Source organism: Chelon labrosus, assembly GCF_963514085.1.
Source record: "Chelon labrosus genome assembly, chromosome: 14".
In the NCBI taxonomy this organism is placed as follows: domain Eukaryota; kingdom Metazoa; phylum Chordata; class Actinopteri; order Mugiliformes; family Mugilidae; genus Chelon; species Chelon labrosus.
In genome coordinates this window covers 16,881,658-16,906,541 of record NC_140347.1, presented here as the reverse complement: position 1 = coordinate 16,906,541, position 24,884 = coordinate 16,881,658, and the positions used below count along the sequence as shown (strand labels likewise).

Here is a 24,884-nt window from a genome sequence, read left to right as displayed (position 1 = left end):
GTATGCTTCACTGATGCTCATCCCCATCTCCTCCCATGGCTCTGACATTGCAGGGTCCGTCTTAGAGTGAGTCCATGCATGATAAACCCGGGGTATGATGCCCCGGAGCAGTAGGCCACATCCCCTCAAAACGGACACAAACACCCCGCGAAAGGGACATTTTGGGGTCAGCTTCATGGCCGACATTCTTGAGGCAGTGTATTCTCTTCGCGAAGAGTCCGCAGTCTGTGCGGTGTATTAAAATGTCTTCAAGATCATGCACGTCAGAGTCCTTGCATCTCAGAAGTTTTACATTTGCTCGCTTTATGGAAATGGTAGTGCGCAATGCCAGAGATTACTCCATGCGATGCTGTCCCCAAATCAGTGGTCAAGGTCAGGAAACGTTTTCTGCTTACAAGAGACAGTGTTTGCTGTCAGCTGGAGTAAAAGTGACGATGATGTCCGCGCAACGCTGACAGGATACGAGTATATCTACTAGCTGCGCGGGGCTGTGCTTTTTTTTTTTTTTTTTCTCCAAGTCAAATAAAGTCAGTTTCATTCAGATATACCAACAGCGCACATTACACATTTGCCTCAAGGGGCTTGGCGGTCCGTACGTCATACAACACGTATCCTAAAACCCTTAATTCAGAGGAGGGAGCCTGTTAGTGGCAGTGGATTCGCAATATTGCAATTTATTGTTTGCACGAATGTGCACCTGGATAGAAAAGTCTCAAAAGTAAGGATTCAAACCAGCAACCCTCCAGTCGTGTCTTTGACCACTAATCCTGAGACCACCTCATATATGTGACCTCAATAAATACAGAGCAAGTTAAAGGAGCAAGAGAAAGGACATGTTTAACAATGGTGTCTGGTGTCTAAAAGTGTGTACATTAGTTGTAGTGCTTCTCTGTGTGTGTCTGTGTGTCAGCCCGAGTAACCCCGAGGCGGTGTAACCTGAATGTGAGTCAGGAACCGGTTGGACTCATTTCCTGCTCAGAGCTTTGTCATTTGACTATGTACACACACACACACGCACACACACATATATATACACACACATATCTATTAAAAGACCACTCCCATGTAGGTAAGTGGCCTGTCCCTCCCATGAGCTACATCCTTAGCTCCGAGACACACATAATCACACATGCACACACTCACAGAGCCATAAGGCTTTGTAGAACTGGTCCCGGGTGAATTAAGTGAATCGAGGCGTACGTATATATTTTGCTAAAACGGCTTCCAAATTTTGCGCCCATCTTTAATTTTCATTATCATTACACTCACGCAAGGACACAAGTACATGACCGTAATGTTTCTCAGGGTCTGAAAACTATTCTCTCCTGTCTTTCTCTCTCTCACGCACGCTCACATATAGTATTTCCCTGTTGTGAAGTGTAATAACAGCTGTCCTCGGGCCAGTTACAGCTATCGTAAAGAGACGGCAACTCCCAAAACTCATTTACCCCACACACACGCACACACACACACATGCTGCGAACCAGGAGGAGGAGGAGTGGAGGTCCCTGAAGCACACATTTTGCCCTTTTTGTTCTCTCTCTCTCTCTCTCTCTCTCTCTCACTCTCTCACTGTCTCTCGTTCTGTCTCCGGTTTCTCATTTTATTATTTTTTTTCCCCAGCCTGTAAGTGATGTTTGACCACATTTTACCGCTGAAGGTGACAACGTACACACTCATATTCATGCGCACTCTGCAGCACGCACTTCTCGCTCCGCGCTCCGGGCCAATGCGCCCGAGTGTGTGTTTGTGACAGAGGGAGGAGAAAAAAGGAGAAAGTAGTAGCATGTTCACATTCTTGTCGTTTCGCTTTTTTTTTTTTTTGTAAGGAGTAGCTTTTATAATTAAAACACAGGATGCAATGCATTCTGATGAGTTGTGACTGAAGAAGTGTTCTGGTCTATTACAACTTTAGGTCCGACTTTTTATAATCATTTCTCCCAGTCGTGACAAGTTACTCAGTCTGAGTTATCTTTGTAGCGTGCATACAGAATTTTCACTGGAGAAAATCCCAAAACAAACTCAAGTAAGAGACCCTCTTTCCTGAGGGAGCTTAAAATTCTACTTAACAGCATTTTAAATAATATTTGTGGTTGATTTGTGTGACCTGGATAATCAAGCCTTAAATACCACCACCATCATACTGGGCTCTTGTGGAGTATTGGATAGAGAAGTAGGGTCACTGGTTCAAATCCCTCCTACACTGGAAAGATGGCTGCCCCACTGCTCCAAGTGTACGAATGAATGAGTTGAATGCAGAAAACAAATACCCACTGTGGGATCACATAAGGGTAACAGTTTATTTGTATTTTATTAAAAATAATTGATGACATTTGAGAACACACATAGCATTTGTACTAGAAATGACTCACCAACTCACAGTGAGCGGAAATGTTTTTAGTAATAAAAGGTGGAAATGGTTCATTTACAACAGAGAGGAAGATGTTTGATTGACCTACTGATATATGATTGTGCTTTGGATTTGTACTTCAAACTTGTTCAAAGGAAAACTCGATGAACACTAAAACAAAAACAAGAGAACAGCATGTCCTCACTACTTTCCAGCGCATTCACAAGCTGTGAGCAGCTCGTTTCTGCACATATAGACCTCTAAAACTAAACGACACGCATTTCCGTGAATGTTCTACTTTGTGCGGCTGGAAGCAACGTTTAGCTGAGGTTATCATCACGGCACAAGGGTTTTTCTATGTGGCGTTTCCATGTTGTCCCTGTGTCGGCTACATGGGGAGAGACACATGCATGTTAGGTTAATGTGTGTATGAATGACCCTCTATTATAGGATAATATAGATGCATGTCCAATTACAATCAGCACAAGTCACCGAAGTTAAAACACACTCTATATATGATGATTAATGACAGAATATTGTAAAAACATCTTAATTAATGAATTAATGAATAGTATCATTTGGTAAAACTTAAAGTTTAAAATGGGTTTTTCATTTATAGTGTGTTCAAATATGTCATCATTATGCTGGAATAAAATTTATTAGGAAAAGTTCACTTATATGTATTGCTACAATCAACTCAGAAAATAGTCAATACATTAATCTACAAAATAATCGATTAATCGAAAGAATAATCTACAGATTAATCGATTATTTTTTCGATTAATCGATTAATCGAAAAAATAATCTACAGATTAATCGATTATGTTTTAGATTAATCGATTACTCGAAAGAATAATCTACAGATTAATCGACTGCTGCAACCCTAATCGCTACCGTTTCCAAATAAAGCTTGAAGTGATTTCTGCCAAAATAGCAACAGTGATCCTTCATTACACAGGACAACACACAGCAGCAGCAAGTTCAATCGCTCAGATGTGAAGTCTGACACAATGCGAGGCTTTGTTCGGGCCAGACGACTGTTTGGGAGTCAGGGAGTCAGCATGCGGGCATAGTTATCCCTTCAAAACATGAGCCATCAGTTGATCTAAAAGATTGTGAGCAAGCCAACATCTGAGCTCAGTCGTCTTTATGTGGGGGGGAAACCGAAACTGAGCATACCTGACGTTTGCAGAATACAGGTAGGTCAAGTTTAAAGCAGACAGTTTGTCTTTAAGCTTGTGACCAATACGTGCGAAGGACAGTTTGGCTAATTTCAGAGTTTGCTTTCCAGCATTTAAAACTTTTCTCGTCATCTGTCCCTCCATCCATCTGAGCCTTGTTGTCGTCTTCCCAGATGTCGGCAATAAAACTGAAGTCCACCGCGTTGTTATTACCGATGGTAATGGTTGCGAACGACAATAATAACACCCGGTCTGCTTTAAACAGAACTCCCCTTTAATATACACCTGCCTCTGGAAGTAAACAGACTGACCACAGTGCTAACATCCCTGTAAACACTGGGTTTATGTTGTTGCACGTGTATACACATGATTCTGGCAGTTGTGACACACAGCTGTGGCCTTCATTTAGAGCCTGTTATTGCCGTGCACATACCAGTTTTTGGGCCCAGCGCGGCCGTCCTGACACACTAACAGAAATGTGTAATGCGTGTTTATCTCTCCAGACAGTCTCAGAACGAGGTGCTTTGGTAGTTGTCTGGCCTGCTAGCATGTTATTCCCACTTGTGTGTTATTCCCTTTGTTTGGGTCTCTATGGTTTCCACTGCTGTGCAATGTGCTCTTTTTCTGTGCTGGCAGTGAAAAGTAAATTTCCTCCAGGACAGTAAATGCTATCATTAGGTATCTTTTGTTGTTCGACAGAACTGTGTCACAACCGCGGATAAAAGAGTTTCTTTGACGCGTTCGTTTTTCTTTTTCCTTTTTTCATATTTGATTTTTATTGGTTTCACACGTCCCAGAAACATTTTCCAATTGTTATTTTTAGGCGTTTCTTTTTTTCTTCTTCGTCTTCTTTGAAGTAAGATGTTGGAGAGGCATCTTCTTCTTGTTTTTTTTTTTTTTTCAACGTGTGTTTATTTATTTGTTTGTGTTTTTTCCCCTCTCTCTCCTCGTCTCTGTCGGCCTCTCTGGTATTAGTGCTGTTTCAGGTTGTTCTTTGTGTGTCGGCGGGGAAAACTGCTTTTTGTCCGACAGGCTGAACAACAGAAGTGCTTCTGCTGCACAAACACAGGATAGAGTAAATCCAAGCCGCCAGTCGGTAAGTCAGTCAGTAAATCAGTCAGCCAGCCTTTGAACCAGCTGGACAATTGGAGAAGTCAGCCAGGCAGTTCAGTGTGTCACCAGCCTGTGTGCTGACTTGCTAAGCTAGCTGCTTCAGATTTAACCTGCTTATAGCTCTAGGGTGGGATTTTCTTTTTCTCAACTCACACTTTAGTTTCCTCCTCTTCTTACTTTTTTTTTTTTTTTTTTTTAGGCTTTTCCTCTTCAATCTTTCTTCACTGTCCTTCGCTTTTGTTTAATTTTCCTCTTTCTCCATCTGGCCTTACTTTCCTAGTGTGTGTGTGTGTGTGTTCATGTCTGTGGGGGTTGGTGTTTAATGTGTGTTTGTTCTGCCCTTATCTCGTCCACACCAGACCTGCTTTCCAGTCCAAAAACCTCAGCTGCACCCTGATTGGCTCAGAAACAAACTGCCTCCTGTCCTCCCTCTGATTGGCCCGTTCAAATCTTCCGCAGTGGATGAAGCATTATTTGACTGTACTCTCCTGGTAATTCATCAGTTAGCTATCAGGGAAACGTGATGAATGGGTTGGCGTCGCGGTGTAATGGAGCTCCGCTGGCTCTGGTGGCGTGTGCGTCGCATACAGGTGCTGCGTTTTAGGCTCCGCCCCAAATGCAGCCCTCAAACTAACAGCAATCACCCTGACCCCATTCTGTCCAGTATTGATCCGTTTTCAGTCCGGGCTCCTTTTGTATAACTCAATGGGAAATGTCCAATCTAGCCTCAATGAGAGGCTTCACTGAGATGTAGAGTAAAACCAAGTCTTATTTCTTATGACTTACAGATCGTCCACAGATTCCTGGTGATGGGGGGAGCTGTAATAAAATATTAATTGCTTCCTGGATTTTTTCGTCTTTGAGTCATAATATGGTTAATGTTTGTGCCTGCCGAGCGTCGAGAGTGAATCAGCCAGTCAGCATGTTTGAGGTCAAGTGTGTGGCGAAGGGTGGAGGGAAGCAGCCTGTTGAGACTTGCTGTTTGGGGGATTTTAGGCAAAAACATACCAGCTGTACTCTCAGGTCTAAGCTGAGCTCAGTCCTGACTAAACGCTCAATAATTACCCACCTCCCTCTGACTCATTGAGAGTGACACACACTGATATGCGATATGATCCTGGAGATGGTTTAGGGGTCGGTCTTTCGGTGACGTTACCGGTTACCAATGCTCGCAGTCATCTTAGCATTTAATTGCCAGCCATAAAACTTCTCTGCTGGCTTCAGTTTGCTCTTTATTGCAACAGAAAAGGAGAGAAAAGTTGACCTGCCAATGTCTTGACAAAAAGCTGAAGTGTGTCAGTGTTCCCAGAGCACTATGTTTTATAGTGAATTGTTAAATGAGTCAGCCTTGTACCAAACTCTATTGTACCCCTCACTGACAGAAAGAAAGAAAGAAAGAAAGAAATAAAGAAAGGGGGTGGACAGGGAGACGGTGAACAGAGCAGTGGGTGTGGGGAGAGGTAAATGCCTGAACAAACACACAAAAAGCAGGGGACGGTTCAGCTTTCATGAGAACGAGTGAAATCTGACTCCCTCCGGGGCTTATGGGGGAACTCATTCGCAGACGGGGAGGTGTGAAGGGTGGGGGGGTGGTAAAGGAGAGGTGAGGAGGATTTCCTAATTTTCTTGGTGAGCGACAAACTCTCCTCTACGTCGCTCTATCATCCCCGACTCGTCTCCTGCCCTCTCCTCCCCTGCCTTATCTGCCAGCCAGTCAGCCAGTCAGTCAGCACGGGAAGTTGCTTTAAATGTCAGCATTTGAATAGTAATAGAGATTAACGATGGAGAGATAGACCCAGAGCGTAAGAGGGAGAGAGGGAGAACGAGCGAGGAGAGAGGTGAATATCTTAAAGATAGCGTCTATGGAAGGCTTCGACCCCCGCTAGCGGCGCTACCTCCAGACACACAAACAAACACAGACAAAGAGAGAGAGTAAAGACAGAAGAGGGGCATATTCGCAAAGAGGTGTGATGCATTTAGGGTCAAGGTGTCATGTTGACTGTCAACAATTCATTAAGGTAGTTTAAATATGTTGCTATCATGAGGAATTTAAACCTAGGTTTTAGAAATGTCGCTCAGACCGAATGATCCTAGACTTAACAATGAACCGCTTAATTGAAAAATAATCATCTTATTAATCTGCGGTGAAGTTCTACTAATGCTGAAATGATAACGCAATTAATCTGCTATCAAGGAGAAGTTCTTTTGTTCCAGCTTCTCAGATGTGAGCGCGCGAATAAGTTCCTTGATGAATCAATCAAGTCTGAAAAATGTCCAAAAAGAGCGAAGAATGTCCAATTAGTCGTCAAAAACCAAGATTATCAGTTTATAATCACAATGGAATGTAAGGAAATATTACTTTAAAGTATCGTGTAAAAAATACTTGACGTTGTTTTACAGAACTACCGCCAACCAAGGCTTGTGACTTGAAAACTTTGCGTTTGAAAACTACAGGCACTGGCACGCACGCTCTGTACCCGCATGAAAAAAGAAATAAGCCGTACCGGCATGTGTTAGGAATCTGGATTCTTCATTTAAAAGGGGAAACCGTAAGAACTAAATAGGAAGCTAGGTAACTGGGAAGAGCTACGCACCATTGTACAGAGCTGGTTTCTCCTGAATCGTACAGATCAATTTCCTCTTTCCAGATGAACGTATTGTCGTCAGCACATTTGCATATTTGAAAGTTCAGATGACATCACCTTCATGTCTCGTAAGCTTGTTGCGTACTCTGCGAGAAGCCAGAAAACTGTTCTCGCTGCTAGGGCTGCAAGAACAAGAACAAAGTTCGTTCTGGGCAGGTAATTTATACTTCACGAGAAACTCAAGTGCTGAACTCCAGGGGAGTCCTCACAGGGCCCTCCCACTGCAGCATACGTCACGTACGCTAAGCATTGTGGGAGATGCAGGAGATGGACGACGAGAGGCAGTTTTCTTATTATTTTCAGATATCAGCTAGTCGTTTTGACGACTGTCGGATCACGCCGCAGTAGGTATGCCGATCTCTATCCAGGAGAATACTAGCATCTGGGAGCTCACAGAGTAGCCGCAAGCATTTCCGCTTTTCCGCATTAACCACACCTGCTCTAATTTCTGACCAATCACAGAATAGTTGCCGGACACGACACGAGAAAAAAGTTCTGCCCAGTGGATGTGTCGAGAACTAGCTGTGAGAACTCCCAAGCGAACCTAAACTTCTCGCTTCTTGCCGAGTATGTCACAGCCTTTATTGGGTACTGCTGGTTTGCTGTGCTCTCTCGCTAATCAATTCAACAGCTCCAGTGAAAGGTCAGTGGTCAGATACCATTTTTGGTTTGAATATTGGTTGAAAAAATATAAATAAATTAGCTCATAATGAAGTGAGCCATGAGGTGCAGCCCAAGCACACAGTCATGTTGACACAGCAGATTAGAGTCGGCGTGTTTTAATTCAAATTAAGTGTCCACACCAACACGCAGTCCAACTAAAGCCATTTCCAGACTATGTGAGCACTGGAAAGAGTGAGCCAGGCTGTTCTTTCTGTTTTCTCACTGAAGCCTTTTAATGATAAGGTTGCCATGTGGAACCAAATAGTTTCTTTGTATCACACACAACAAAAAAAAGAGTTCCGCTCCGCTTTGTTCCTATTGTAATGTGTGACAGTGATACTGTGATGGCAGGTCATTAGTAAGTCATTCACGCCTCATTGTGTGTGCCGATGGGGCTTTTTTGTTTGCCGCCGTCCAAACAGAGACGTGTTTTCAGGTACTGCGTTGAACTTCCTTTGTCACACGATGTAGCAATGAGTGCCTCATTCACCCGCAAACGTCTGCATAATCACAATTTTACAAAGAGAGCACTCAAAGTACACCTCGTATTAGACTGTACTACAAAATAACAATTGGGAATTAAAAAAACGGCTCGGTAAGGAACGGTTTTATCACCGAAAAACAGATTCCGGACCAGAAATGTCCCTCCATGAAATGCCAACACGCGGCAGGCGGAGGTCATGGCCGCCTTTCACCGAGGAGCCCACTGCGAACCAAATCATCGTCGGTTTTTGTGGGAAATAATGTGGCTTTTGAAAAACTGCTTGGGTTTTGGATTTGAATTGAAAAGCCGCATTAACCCCAAGAGAGGAGAGCGGGGTGAGTGGAGAAGATAGTCAGGGATGGAAGGACAGAAAGGCTCCTCACAGACGGCAAAGAACACACATTTCTGTTTTACTGTTACTGTCAATGGAAACTCCTGAATCAGCTGAACACACACACACACGCGCACACACACACACGTCTCAGATTCAATTACAGCATTGTGAGATGAAGGAGAAATTCTTCAGCCTTCAGCACTTCCAATTAAACTACTAGTCTGAGTGTGTGCATGCATGAGTGTCACTCTTTGCGGGACAGCGTGCACGAGTGCGCGCGTGTCACCCGCGTGCGCTTGGGTGTGCGGTGGCGCGTGCCATAACTGTGTATGTTTTAACCAGCGAGGTGTGTGTGTGTGTATATGGGTCTCGGGCTTTGATGGCGTCGCGCTGCGCTGCGAGGGCTACTGAAGCGTGACGAGAGAGAGAGTTTGTGAGTGTGTGTGTGTGTGTGTGTGTGTGTGTGTGTCAGCCTCTCTGATGTCACCTTGTATCATTTCAGGCTAATTTCACCTATTCTCAGAGAGGGAAAGAGAGAACAAGAGGCACAGAGAGAGACAGAGAGAGAAAGAGAGAGAACAAAAATGTAGGGATGACACAGAAAGTAAATGATAAGGTGCAACTTTATTAGTGTCCTTGAGGCGGCCGGCGTCGGGGCAGCTCGGTGATTCACACGCACAGATTTAAAAACAACAAACCCAGCGACGGGAGTACGTAATATAATGTACGTCAGGGCAGAAAGTGCCTAATGCTGCTATAAGGACCCTCTACTATACTATTAATTACGCTTTTTTTCTTTTTTTTTCTTGTGCATTTGAGCCAAAAACTCTCTAGTGGTTCGCGGAAATGAAATGTGCCACAAAGCCACGTACGATTATGAATCCAGGTCAGCAAACGGAATTATTAACTGGCCAAAATTGCAATGATTTGGGAGGAAACAGGATTACTGGTGGTTGGAATTGGATTTTAATGATGTAAATGTAATTACTGTCCTTGGAAATGATTTCCATTTACGAAATGGGCATTTTCTCTTCCCTCCTGTTCTCTTCTCTTAATATAACATACATTAAAAAACCAAAAAAAACAAAAGGCCACTGAAACAAAAGAAAACTGTTATTACTGTATCACAAAGCTAATCAACGGGCTTAACTTGTTAAGAAATTAATTCTCCTGCTCCCTACTACCCCCGTCTCTCTCTCTCTTTCCATTTTTTTTCTCCATACCCTTTCCTCCTGCTTTCCCACTCTTTGGCTCGTGTTGTCTTATCTGCTCTCCAGTGATCATATCTCAGCCTGCAGACTGAAACAGAGCTCTGCTGATAAATCCTAGACGGGCATAGGGGCGAGAGTAAAAGAGACGGAGCGAAGGAGTTCGCACTGTACGCACTTAACTGTACTTTAGGAATAAAAAGTGCATTGTTTGTTTCGGGGGTGAGATAGCGTGCATGCTCCTTAATCCTGCAGATTTATGTTCCTTCACCTCAGCCTGCCGTCAGGGCAAAAATGTGATGATGTTCCCACGGAAAACACTCATTCATTTCCCGTAGCCGCTTGTCCTGTGAGGGGTCGCGGGGGGGAGGGGGGGTGTGGGGGCTGGTATGTGACCTCGTACACAGCGCATCCTGATATGAAGCAAACAGCGATCAGCCACAACATTATGCCCACTGACAGGAGAAGTAAATAACGTTGACCATCTTGTGACAGTTCAGTGTCCTGCTGGGAGAAGACGAGGATATGTGGGAAATGGAAAGACGGCAAGTTACCATCCACCTCCGCCGTTTCTGAATGTGTCAGCAAACGCGTCACAACTTGTGACTTCCACTTACGGGACTGTAAATACCACAAGAGGGTGCCGTTCATAGTAAATGGTCTTGTATTTAAACACCGATCAGCCACGACATTAAAACCACTGACAGGAGAAGTAAATATCATTGGCCATCTTGTGACAATTCAATGTTCTGCTGGGAAACTTTTGGACCTGGCATTAGTGTGGATAATCATCCCTCTTTTAGCTGCTTTTCCATAGCAGATATTTATTTAAAAATTTTCTAGAGAAGAAGAAAATACTCCTCAGACCTTCATTTGATTCAAAAGTGTCCCTGGGACTAATATCTGAGCACTCTCTAGCTGTTAGATCTGATTTGCCTGTTCTGCAGATCCATTTGATCTCGTTGGAGGGAGTGAAAGCTAATCAAACTAGCTATTGTTATACATCCTTGTCATTGCCAGCTAATCACCTTGATATGAGCTAATAATTGAGAAAGCCGGGGACCCTCTGGGGTCTGTCTGCACCCGTGTTTTTAAACACTTTTGGTCAAAGCACTTTTGTTTGATTCACCTCGTTGCAGGTGGAGGTCAACGCAAATCACCGCAAAATGATTCTGAGCAACGGTGGCAGATGTTGCGCCCGATGCCATTCAACAATCTTTTAGAAAAGACTGCAGCTCTCCCGTGTCACTGCTAGTGTGTGTATGTGTGTGTGTGTGTGTGTGGTTTCCTCTCTCTGCCCTTGAGCCTTTATCAAGTCCTTCTAATTATTTTATTATGCAAATGAGTCGCCATTATTTCATTAGCGAGGCAGCCAATCACAGAAGCTGATTAGAAAGTGATTAGCATGCAGTCGGTTTCTCTGTTTCTCTCTGTGTCCTTGTGAATGGAGGAGAGGGTGGCAATAATGACCCATCTGGACACACACTCATGCATATACATGTGCGTTGCAAATTGTTGTAGGGATTAGTTATACCATAATATCCGGTTAACACATGCAGAATATTGTAGCGGCAACAAAAATACACAATTTCCCTCCTTTCTGCTCATTTGGTTTTCCTGGCCCGCAGCTTGATTGTTTTGGTTCTCTCTCATTGCCTTCATAGCTTTGATTTTGGCAAGAGGACGCAGCTGTTTTCAGCAAAATATGCTCTAAACTATCCACTGTATGTTACCTGCTCGGCACCGAATGGCAGACATACAAAGTTAGCCGCTAGCTAGTAAACACAGTGGTGCATTTAGCAGCCAGATGTTTCCAATAGGGACTAGGAGGAACTAAAATCAGAGTTATATTCATTAGGGGGTCAAAAGCACAGATCCAAATGTATGATAAGGTTTTTAACTATACACCGATCAGGCATAACATTATGACCACTGGCTGGAGAATGACCAACTTATGACAGTTCAGTTTTCTGGTGGGAAACGTTTGTACCTGGCATTCGTGTTGATGTTACTTAGTGACATAGCAATGACACTCCTTGATGGCAGCAGCCATCCCCAGCAGGATGCAGCCACACAAAAACAGTTTAGGAACAAAAAACATGAGCACAAGGTGTTGACCTGGCCTCCAAATTCTCTAGATCCCAAACAGGTCAAGTATTAGTGCGTGTTAAATTTAAATATTTACCTCTAGCTCTGTGGTTGTTGATCTTTGACATGTGATTTAATATCTGAGTTAATACCAAATTTGGGCAAAACATGGCTTGTCACTAGGTCTTTTTTGTTTTTTAGGCAGAAGCAAAAAGAATAGTTCAAGGTCTGCTCATTTCATTACTGGCAACAAGGATTTGCTGTCAGATGCATGTGTCTGTCAGTGTGTGTGTGTGTGTGTGTGTTGGCAGGACATTCAGGAAAGGGAGAAGTGTTAACCGAGGATGTGGGCGAGATAGAGCGAGGTTTGAGTGTGCAGAAATTCTTCACGCACATTTAGTTTCTGAAGACACACACGGAGATACTTTGTTTACTACGTTAGCGGTTGAAAGTGGATGTCTATCAGAAGTGTGCTAACAAGAAGAGAGGAATGCTCCGCGATTGAAATGTTTTCTTTTAAAGCAGCCAGTAAAGTGGAATTTAAAACAAGGACATATTTTCTTGCTGCTAAGCCAAGGCAAAATACCTCTTGTACCAAAAGCGCTACATCAAAGCTGAGTGGAGCCCAGTGTGCAGATGTGTAAACAGTTAAAAGCCCACATTTTAGACTCTGGATGTGTTTAAATTCAATTTCCCGATACTTTCAATTGTGCCTTTAGAAGCAGAATTTGCTTGAAAAGGCTTTGGTGTGAATAGAGCTACTGTGTTTTTCTCTGCAGCCTCAGCGAGGGCGGAGAAGGCCAAACAAATGTTGTAGCAGGTAAAACAAGACTAAGTGTGTCTGCATCGTCAGAACACGGCCTAACAGTGGCAACACACAAAACAGGCCACTGTAGGGATTTTATATGGACAGTTTAACAAAACATCAGTATTTCATTCAGTTAATTTTGATTATATTTAGAAGTGGCAGCACTGTGAAGCCATAAAAGGTTGCGTAAAGTAACACAGACTATCTTACAATAATGTATCCCGATGTACTTTTTAAAGGTTTTCATTAGAAAAGGTGGATGGAAATGAAAAATGCTTAAGTTTTAGCTTAGCGAGGGTTTAACTCATGTGACTGATCAGCTGTTTCTCGAGAAGGCGGCGCTGTCTCTCTGTGTGTGCATGGCGGCCATTGTTGTCACATAAGTAGTCCATCTTGCATCCATTAGAATCACGCATGCCTTTGTCTCCACTGCCAACACTGGCTGACACGAAAAAATAAATACAACTTGCCTGATTAAAAAAATTCCTGAAGCCCTCTTTCTATTTTTATGGGTTTTGTTTCTTTGTCTGCGAGTTTCATTTTTTATTTTTGGTTAATGACCTCTACTTCTTCTACTGTGTCTATTACAGCCATGCATAACGTGACCTATGCTAGCACCTTTTGAGGATTACGAATTAGCTCTAAACCATTTTTTGGAGATAGAAACACGGTTATCTGTAAGAATTACTGAGTTATAGACACATTTCTGTTCAAATAAAGAGAAATACCTGTTTTAACCATGCTTCCATTAGATGGTCAATCTCTTTTTACTCTTTTACACTATATCTGCAAAACAGTATATACCAACAGCTAACAAAAGCACACGTAGAACATACTTCCAAAGCATTTTATCTTGTGTGTTGATGCGCCCACGTGCACATGCAAGCACAGTTTGCTCTTTTAACCCATGCAGAGAGAGCTACCTGACTTCAAGATGTAAGCTGACACACAAACAGTGGGAGACAGGAAGCCATGGAGTTTTACACAAACACATACTCGGAGACATGAATCAGAATTAGTTCGGATTAGCACACAACTGCTTTTCAAGTTTGGTATATAAGATGAATAAAAAACTCCCATGTCGCGCTGTATTCAGTGCCCTCGACATGTCCCCAAAATAGAGGTGACTTGCTGTGACAAAGACTTAATTGAACTGAATGGGAGTGAACTGAGTTGCACAAAGACGGGCTGGTTTAGAGAAGGATGCCGAGAGGAGTGTGATCCAGTGCCTCTCCGAAGGCTGTGAGTCACAGGCAGCCGTACAGCCGGCAGCCGAAGACATTCGCTTAGTTTGATGTTAACTTGTTTCTCCTCCGGCGGCGGCTGTCACCTCTTGGTATGCCTGTGTAGCGGGAGCTCAGATCAGTGGGGTATCTGAGGGCCTGTCGTTCTGCTCTCCATCACAGCCGCCACAGCTTGCTCCGGGACACAGGTAGCAAAGCTGTAGCGCTAACTGAATGCTAGGAGATTTATGTTGCTGGCAGTGCTGGTTGCTGATACGGCTCGATGGTGGCTCGCTCGCTTATACCTTCTATGTCAGGGATTTTTTTCTGAATATAAACACGCCATCTGTGCAGCTCGGCGCTGAGGTTGGTCGCTCCTTCTTGTCTTTCAGTCTCCGGACAGCAAGAGGTGCTGCAGGAAATGAGAATACACAAGAAAAATAAATAAAAGTGCAATGCCACGCCTCAGTCTTGTTGGTGTTGTCTGAAATTTCAGTTTTTCTGTTGCTCTTAACAAACAATAGCAATTCCCACATTATATTTTATAGACTTTAAGATATTTGTGTTTCAAAATCTTAACCAACCAACCTTTTCCAGTTAATTTCGTGTTGCTTCATGTAAATCCAACCACGTCTACTTCAAGTGAAGTAGGGCACAAAGGACGCATTTGACCACTAACCACCAGGGACTTGAGTCAGATGGTGTTGTGGCTTTTCTTAGCCACATTTCTCCTAGCCATTTTACTAGCGCAAGCTGTGCATCACTGCTAGGTCAGTGAATCAGATAGCTAGTAGTCGCCAGCATGCTGTTCCTATCAGCGATATTGCCAGGGCGAGCCACATATCATCGCTAGTTGATCAGCCGAGCTAGCTGTCGGGGACAGGCGGCGTCTCTCTGTGTTAGAGCAGCTTCCTGTTTAGGCGTGGCCAAAAGGCGGCCGGCTCACACATGGCCGACCCGAGGCTGTGGTGATGGGCTCAGATGATCAGCTGAAGGCTCTGCTGGTTGAGTCAGAGGTGATTGTGACTGGCCTTGAGTGATGACTGTCGGAGATGAGGCGTCTGGTGGTTCGCTAATGAGCTGAGACAAACACACACACACACAGAAAAAACAGCAGACAATAAAGAACTTGAAGTTTTCCTAATAGGGCTGGAAGGAAGTTGCCTTTATTTGCTTTAAAATAAACAGGTTAACTAAATGTTATTGTGTTTCTTTGCTACAGGAAGCTGTACGTTCGACGACGGCTTCTCTCAGTGTGATTACCAACAAGACCCTTACGATGACTTCGACTGGACGCACATCAACACCCAGGAAGTGCCATATGTCTCACCAGACCTGCCACAAGGTGAGCGTCAGCTTCTTTTCTCCTGTGTCTGTCGCGTCCACCAATCACTATGTCTGTCCTCCTTCAACACCTCAAACCGAGGAAAATAGCCCTGATCTGTTGTAAGCTGGTTCTCTGACTAGCTCAGCAGATTTCATTTAAATGACTGACTCAAAGAGAGGAAAATCATCTGATATTTAGAGCCACAATTTATATAACAGGTCAAAACCAAACAAGTTCTCAGGGGAATTCTTTCTTCTCCTATTACTCATTTGTCAGCTCTGCACATGTACTGTATTTGTGGCCCTTTGGAAGGCCCCTAAGTTGGGATTTACTGGACTAAAACCCCTGAGCGTATGCAGTAAAACTAGCTCCAGCTTCTGCAGCAAAATACTTCCTACGTGCTGATGCATAGGTGCTCTGCAGATCCTATACTTTTATTTTGAATATTTAAGGACTTTTAATTTGAAGGAGCATTTATAGGGAGATGTTATTGTAAAAAATCTGGGTACTTAGTATCTGTAGGAGTTCTCCATTGACAGTCCTGCGCCTCTCCTCTCTCCTCTCTCCTCTCTCCTCTCTCCTCTCCTCTCCTCTTTAATCAGTTGTGTTTTTTTTTTTCTACATGATGATGATGAAGGGGAAATTAAATCTTTCTGCCTCGGGGCTGAGGGTCTAATTAACAGAATATGAGGTCATTAATCAACGACAGGGAACAGGGAAGGTTGCCTACTTTACAATGTTAAAAGCAAAAATGTTATAACAGTAACCAGCGATGCTGGAGCAGTGACTTGCTTCACGAAATTAAAACCACAGAGTAGGAATGTTGACTGGTTTGTTTGTCTACGCCTCTTTCCTTTCCTTTCTTTTCCCTTCCTTTCCTTCCCACTTGCCTCCTCTCCTCTTCCTCGTGGTAACAAAGATTAGGACTTTGTTACCATGACAATGTAATGCCGTTATTTATCTCTCATGCTTATCATCATGACAACCCAGGCTCGCTGACATTTAGAGAAAGGTTCATTTTAACACCAGCTCTTTGCAGTTTACACACACACACACACCACACACACACGTTTTTTCTTAAAAATTGTGTGTTGCTGTCTGGTACATGTGGTCTTGCATATATTTAAGCAATGACACTAGACCGATGGTACACAGCCAAAGTCTAACATTTAGCGTTATTAATACCAAGTGGTGTCACTATGCAGAGGGGGCAGAGTTGGCAGTTTGAAGAGGTTAAATACCTTGCCCAAGAGTGCAGAGGTAGTAATGCCTGGAATTAGCATAGCATTAATGCCCCTAGAAAGCGAGTGGAATGAGGAAGGGGGCACAAGGATGGCAGAGCAGGTTAATGGTTTGGAGATGCCGGTTGCTGAAGGGGAGGTTCAGAGCCTTGCCTAAAGGTACGGGGAGCATGAACTGACATTTGATGTGTTAATAATGCCAGCAGGGTGTGGAACAGTGGAGCAGGGGATGGAAAGACGAGGTTGCTGGAGGGGATTACAGATAAACCACTTGGCTAGCTTTTCTATTTGGAGGGAGTAGTAGGAAATGGCTGAGGGCTGGAGTTTGTAGCTTAAATGCCTTGCCTGGGGAAACTTTGGTAATGCCTATTATCAGAATTGTTTTCTCTAGCAATCGTAGCCACCAGTAATTTTGTAGTCTGGTCTGGCTGGCTTCAATCTCCCTGAGGATGTGACATGATTTAAAGAAGCCCGTTTTATCTTTTGACCCTTAAAAACAAAGGGATACTTAGTCCCATTGTTTTAGGGAAGTGTATTTAGCATCTAAAAGACCCCTGGGAGTGACTTTATTTTGTTGATTAGTAGCTCCGGGGGTTTATTTTGTCAAAGGTAGTGGCAAGAGAAAATTGAGTCATTTAGCAGCGGCTTAATTCAGAACCGTTTTAGAGTCATTTCATAGCCAACAATTATACGTTTGTCCCTTATAGCCCGTATTGATTTGTCCCAGTTGCTAATCACCATTTGTGCTTAAGGCAACATTGAGGGATGGTTTGGCAGTTTTTGTAATGGAGATAAAAACTCTTCTATGTAATCTCTCCGGGGGCTGATGCTGGCACTCGTCACCATGGCAGGGTCTAGATGCTATGCTGGCAATGCGCATTGTGCCAGTTGAACATTCATGGGCTGGGGCTCTGCGGCTCAGCGGACTAAAGCAGATACTCTTTACTCATAATGTTGTCAGCCAGTACCACTCTAAGCCTATTTGGCATGCCATTCTCTCCATGTTTCTCCCTTCCCTCTCGTTGTCTGCTGTGCTCTAATAAGGGAGGAGAAGAAAAAAAAAAAAAAAGCCATTAAAAACTGCAACAGAGCCGACCTCTTGTCCACTGCTGGGTGTTTTAATAAAGACGGAATAATGATGAATACAGCAGCAACGTTTTAACAGCCTTATAATATCAATTTAATTAAGCGTCTCTGATACCTCCTCTGCAAGTTAAACATTAAGCTTCACAAAACACGTATTTGTTGAATTGTATATTGAACATATTCACTCCATGTCCTTTTACTTCTCACAAAGAAAAGTTGAAATTGTAGATTAATTGGTGAATCATTCAGATTGTTAAGTCAAGTCTGTTTATTTGTAGAGCGCTGAAGATGGCAGTCTATAATTGCTTAATTTTAAGAAACAAAATACCTGCACTTTGGTGGTCGGTTACATTTTCTTTGTCTAATATAATGGTAAATTGAAATCTGCTTTGCTAAATCTGCTGTTTACGTAAAAAAATAAAAAATAACATGGAGGCAACAAATGAACAAAGGGCTTTTATAGAGAAATCTGAAATTAAATTGAATAATTGGAACGAAAATGAAGCAAACAAATTCAAACATAACGGCAATATAAAATGTTTAATCTAAATTTGAACGAGGGATGAAGAGGAACGATTGGGCAGTAGCTTTGAAAGACTTCAACGTGGCCTTATCCAACGCCAGTGGTGTCAGTTTATGCATTTATTTAAAGAAAATAGTTCGGGCCTGTAAAGTACATGGCCTCCCTTCTTATCAGTGTGCCACCGTGGAATATTATCTCCACGCGGTTGCTAGTTATTCTGCATCCCACGCAGTTTGATTGGCACCTTAAAATGCTAAAAATGAATCTACCCCGTTAGCTGTTGCTCCACCAGCGACCTGGTATTGTTTCGCTGAAGAATACCGTCCCTCAGTCTGCCACGCTGCTGTTGTTGTGACATATCTGGGTCTTAAGGCTGTCACGGCGGCATATTTTTAGCCTCACGGTTATATTGTGTAATCATTCTATTAGCGGCCATTTTGGACGTTTGGCAGTTCAAAGACATCAGCCATTTTGGAAGCGGGCAGACTTTGGTTGTCAGATGTTCTTGGCATCACAAGGTCTGCTCTCTTAACATGAGGGCTGCATCAGTTTCATAACCTCTCGGTATTTCGTTACTCTAATTATCTAATGCTATTTTTGTTCCAGACTGGGTGTATTTTGTCGGGGAATATTATTGGCAATTTTGTAAATATTGTCCAGCTATTTCTACCTGTGCTAAATCCGTTTGACGGATTTTGCAGCACGCTGCATTATACTGTATTTTGCGATGTTGTGTGTGCGTGTGTTTTGACATATCTGGGTCTCTGACTGATAGGAGTATTTTTAGCCGGCACATCATCTTGGCAGCCATCTTGCAAGGCACTTTTCTCATGTCACCATCTTAGTACCAGTGCCAGAAATGAAGAAACAGGAGTGGCGTCCATCGTGTGTTTCATTTTAGATTATGGTGTTGGAGAGAGAGAGAGCGAGAGAGAGAAAAAGTGTTGGCCTTGATTTGTTCCTAGTCTGTCTGGCTCCAGTCCAGTTTGGATGTAGTCGTTTTGTGTCTTGTTGGTGACATTCAGAATGATTACACAGTCCTACCTCTCCACAGCAGAGTTTTTTTTTTTTTTGTGTGGCATGGGGTAGCAATGATAGAGAAAGAGAGGAGATGAAGAGAAGAGAAGAAGAGGAGAACCAATAACTAGGGTGGTGAAAGGCTGATGTGTGTGTGTGTGTCCATGCCTGCGTTTGCGTGCATCAGTTTAAAGCCTCTATTCTGCAGAGAAATGAGTTTTCCCACGGTAGATTAGCTAAACAATAACAGATAATCACCATTGTCCTGCGGCCTATTGAACAGTATATAATGTCTATGGTATAATATGCAAATAGAATTAACTAGTTACTGTTTAGGCACTTTATGTAGAATTTTATTGTTTTGGATTTGATTCAATTAAGCAGCTCTTTTCTATTCGAGCCTATGTTTTAGGATTAAAAAATGTACAGTTGTGTTATTTTCAAATCCTGCTAAAACAAATGGTGCTTAAAAAATGTCAGGGGATACTAAAACAGTACAGAGCACGGTATCCCACAGGATATAGTGTTATTCTGTGCGTTTCATTTTTCAACTTTTGTCCAACAAACAACCCAAAACTCACATTTGAGAGGCTGAAACTAGTTCATAGTCATATTTTTTACTTAATAAATGACTAATCAGTAAGAAAAACTGATTAATAGTTTAATCAGTGTATTATTTCTGCTTTAGTCTTACTCTCTGTTAAATAGAAAACACCCTTCAAATAGAATTAAGCAGTGCCAGTGAGCTAGTTTCTCTCAATTTGTGATGAGCTAATGTGAGATTAAACGTCAAGCAGGAAAGGATCACAATTTATCATAGCACATCACGTCAGTCCAGCAACATCTGGTTGAGGTCTGAGTTGATTACCAGAACATCTGGATGGGCAGAATGGCTGTCCTGCCAGTATGTTATGTATTCTCTTCTGCATTCCCTGCAGTGCCCCACTGTAGGTACAGTCTGAAGTACTTAAAGGTGTCCCGTGTTAGGATAACAAAAGTAAGCATTCAGCAGTGAAAAGAGGAGCATGATGCAAACAAAGGAAGTGAAACCAGAAAAGCATAGCCCAGAGGATAGCGATGAAAAATGCAAGCAAGTAAGTGTGCACAACAGTCCTGGCTAGCTGCAGGTCGTGATATATTGCAATTGGTATGATTTTCTTTCCCTTGAGAAGACTCTTCTTCTCTTCTCTTCTTTTCTGCATTTATTTGCTGTTGGCTAGCTCAGGAACAGTCCCACGGTCACAAAGGAGAAACAAATGATGCAGGAGCAGGAGCAGGGGTTTGTTTCATGTATCTGATTCTTGTACTGCGAGTCCAAAGGGAATGAAAGGAAAGATAACAGAAGAGATTAAAAATGTGCAGACATAAAGGGAGAGAATGAAGGCTCTTTTTGGGCGGGTTTGTTCTCATAAGAAGCCAAATGCTTAAAAGTGTCTGAAAGGGAACGCCAAAGAGGACAATCAGGTCCATCAAAGTAAAGGGTAGGGAAATGTGTTAAGGTTAACTTCCATTCCTTAAGGTCCTCTACACCAATCGGGCATAACATTATGACCACTGACAGGAGAAGTAAATAACACTGATCATCTTGTGACAATTCAGTGTTCTGATGGGAAACTTTTGGACCCACCTAGACCAGACCAGGCACACCCATCCCATAGCAATGACACTCCTTGATGGCAGCAGCCATCCCCAGCAGGATGCAGCCTGACTCGTGCACACACACAAAAACGGTTTAGGAACAACTAAAAAAAACCTGAAGAACAGCACAAGGTGGCCTCCAGATTCACTAGGTCCCAAACTGATCAAGTATCTGTGGCATAATCCACAGAGGTCCAACCCGTAGAACCCAAAGGCCCCCACTAACAACATTCTGTTACCAGACACCACAGGACACCCAAAGAAGGCCTATGTCCATTCTCTAATGAGTCACAACTGTTTTGGAGGCACAAGGGAGACCTACACAATATTAGGAAGTCGTAAGATCAGTGTAATGTCAGAAATCGTTTCATTATTAGGAAAAATTGAAAAACAATGGAACTGAAAAAGACTCTCTTGTAGGTTTAGTAGTTGCTCCAAAAACCATTGCTAGCCTGTTCAAGTAATGATCTTCAGTAGGTATGTGGTGTACAAGCACAAACAGCTGCACACACAAAAAAAAACATAGCTGATTCATGGGTCATGGCTCTGAACCCAATCCAATCAAGCTATGCTTACCGCTCCTTTCTCTGCCTTCAGGTTCCTACATGTATGTCGACGTCTCTCAGTACGACGTCGGAGAGAAGGCCAGGTTTCAGCTGCCCGTCATGAAGGAGAACGACACTCACTGTATCGACTTCAACTATCTCCTCAGCAGTCCCGACGGCTCCAGCCCTGGCACCCTCAACGTCCTGGTGAAGGTACTGAGCACAACCCCAGAAGAACAGATTAGAAATAGAGTAGTTTATTTGTCTTAATGAGAATCCTACAAACAAAAGGATTCGAGACCAAATGTAAAAAATCTTCTTCAGCCTGTCTGCCGTTTACATCCTCTTAGCCTTGGTTTAATATTACGAAACACGAGCTGCATTGCCTCATTTAAAATTAAATTTAAGTGCTTTGTTTGTCACAATGGCAGATGGTGACCAGAGCCTCTTCAGTTAAAACAAAACAAAACAGGATTTATGGGAAAATGTGCTCTTGATTTTGTGAAATATTGTCAACACAAAAATTCTATGCAGGGGTTCTTAATTAAGTACTCAGCAGTTCATTTTGCTTACAAGCAACTTTAATGTTGACATTATGTTGTTTTGTTGCACATGTGTGAAAGTACAAAGTATGGAGAAATTAAATACACTTTCTGAAAACTCTTAGAAGAAGCTTACACAAAAGATGTCAATTTTGCTATTTTTCACTTTGGCAGAAGCATTATGAGTTGGTAATGATAATCATACAACAAAAGCAGAATTTCTGGAAATGTCTTAATCCCTCTGCAAGACAAAGTTCCTTACAAGTCTAGAGGTGTAGCCGACCCTGACCTCAGAGCTCCTTTCTGACATGACTTGCAGTATCCTGTGATCCAAACCGTTAAAAGAAACGCAGCTTCTCCGAGTGTATCAGGAAAGGCAGTGCATTATGAGCTCTGAGGTGAACTATCTACTGTGTCTTACAGTGTCTTCTGTGTCATTTCTAGGTAAACAAGGGTCCTCTGGCCAACCCCATATGGAACGTGACATCCTACACCGGTAAAGACTTCCTGAGAGCACCACATAGTCTCATTTAATTCACTTGTTCTGACTGTGTTTGGATTTCAGTTGCTCATGTTGACTCCGATGCTGTCGTTATCAGGTAAAGACTGGCTCAGAGCCGAGCTCGCCGTCTCCACCTTTTGGCCCAATGAATATCAGGTAAATGTCTAAATAACAGCCACATACATGAGCGATTCCTCCGTAGTGTGCTTCTGTCTTTCTTTCTTTTCTTTCCAGTGTTGATGTGAATATAGACACACATGCACAAACAAAGGCAAACACATGTGCATGCTGTGAGGCAGGCAGCTGATTTATTAGTGTTGACTGAGGCTCAGGAGGTGACGATTAGGCTAGAAAGACACTTAGAGAGAGAGAGAGAGAGAGAGAGAGAGAGAGAGATGAGGTGTGTTTACATGCACACGTGTTTGCATGCATGTTCGTGCGTCACCATGCTGGACAATGACTTTGTTGCCTCTGCTTGTGTTTGTAATGAGCGCCCGTTTGACCTGACCCGAACAGCAGTAGTTTGTGTTGCTCTGAACTTGCCTTTTCTTCTTTCTTAATTTATATTCGTCAACATAATCTGTGTTTGTGTGCCGGCTGGTGTTGACAGATGTTGACAAATGTTCCTGAATAGCCTGTCTGCGACTGTTCTAGCGGGCACAGACTCGGATCATATAAACACACACACAGCCTGGGGAATATATAATATTACTATAAGGCGAAGTGTGAAAGCATCCTCCAAATGGCCCATCTGGAGCCCAGTCCCCCTCAGTGACTACAGGAGGAGATCACCGGCATGAAACTCATGTGTCAACATGTTTTAATTGAACATAATCATCCTGGTTTGCCGAGGCTTATGTACTGTTGGGTTTTTTTTTCGGGCTGTGAAGCAGGTTATTGGATTTGAGGTTATGAAGCAATTTCTTTTCATGTTCCAACACGTTTCTGTGTTAGCACTTTAGCTTGAGTCGTAATGAGAAGGCTTTCACCGTGGGGGAAGACTTGACACATGGAGACATAGACACTGACACAGGAACAGATGAACACGCAACATGCACACATGCCTGAACAGCACTGTTTCAGAAGAGCTTTTAATGACTGTTTTTGACTTTTGAGTTAAAGCTTAGCATTGTTTTCATGGCTAACATCGTGGATGCTTCTCAAAAGTGAAGCCAAGGCAAGTAGAGCTCCCCCTGGTGACTGGCTGCAGTATAGGTCATAAGCTCCACCCCCTCCATGTTAGTGGGCCAAACTAAAACACTAAAATACAAGTCAAATAATTTTTTAAATTTTTGTTTTGGTCTCAGTTATTTCAGGTAGTTAATATAATACTGGTGCATATTCAAGTATCCATTTTTCTGAGAAATTTAGTTTTAGCTATTTGACGCTATAGAAACGGGATGTGACATCGTGATCACTACAAGTTGCCATGCCAGCCACTCAGCGCAGCGTCCCATAGCAACTAAATAAATCAATAAGTACAGTGTATAATCCAACATTTCCTTGTAACTGGTAGAGGTAGAGCAGAGTGTAGTATTAATTAAACAAAAATGCGAGTGAGTTTGACGGAAATGTGGTCGGGTTATTGATATCACACCGCACGACTCCACTCTCGGGCCGTACTGCGCAGACTCTGGCTCCAAACTCGCAGGATGGCGCCGCCTGTATCCCCGGGAAAATAACGTCAGTTTCACCAATGCAGGGAAGTGGGGACGCATTGTCCTTATTTTTACTACTACTTTCTACTTTTTGATGTTTAATAGACTAAATAGTTGCTCAAGAAAATAATTGGCAGTTAAATTAATTATATGGGCCTGTCTGGATATGTGACACTCGTAAAGTTTTTGTTTTCCATCAGTAGTAAAGATCTGCTGTTTTTCACCACTCTAACATGTATTACCTTCTTATAAATATGTGTTTAGAAGGCCCAAAACCAATTTACATTTAACAGGATTCAAAAAATATCCCCTGCTTGCAGCTTTAAACATTTTTGGGTCGGTGCCCGCACATAAATACATCAGAGTGATATATATGCAATGGGATGATAAGAGGATGTATGCTATCGCCCGACTCCTCTCAGGAATGATGATATGTCAGTCCTCAGCCTTCAGCGTTTCACAGTCATTTCGGCTGTGTGAGAACTTGTAAACACAAGCTATAAATAATCCTGATTCATAATGCCGAGATCAGTCGGTCGATGAGTGTTTGACACCTGTACGATCAGAGGTGACCAGAATCAGATCCACATATGGCTGATAATTACAGTCTACGAGGAGGGAAAGTCTGCACTGACCTTAGGCATTGTGCGAGATCTACCTGAGCTGTAGATTCGAGACTAATTCAAAAAATAAATAAATAAATAAATC

At 42.8% G+C, this 24,884-nt stretch overlaps 1 protein-coding gene across 2 annotated transcripts in view; it reads left to right on the top strand.

The window, feature by feature from the left end:
• Window positions 1-24,884, top strand: part of ptprk (protein tyrosine phosphatase receptor type K) — a 109,524-nt gene that overhangs the window by 28,452 nt on the left and 56,188 nt on the right. For both annotated transcript variants that reach the window (XM_084560814.1, XM_084560813.1), the window contains exons 2-5: window positions 15,320-15,442; window positions 21,527-21,687; window positions 22,461-22,512; window positions 22,616-22,674. In XM_084560814.1, the coding sequence (XP_084416940.1) occupies window positions 15,320-15,442; window positions 21,527-21,687; window positions 22,461-22,512; window positions 22,616-22,674 (395 nt within the window). The remainder of the gene's footprint in view (window positions 1-15,319; window positions 15,443-21,526; window positions 21,688-22,460; window positions 22,513-22,615; window positions 22,675-24,884) is intronic.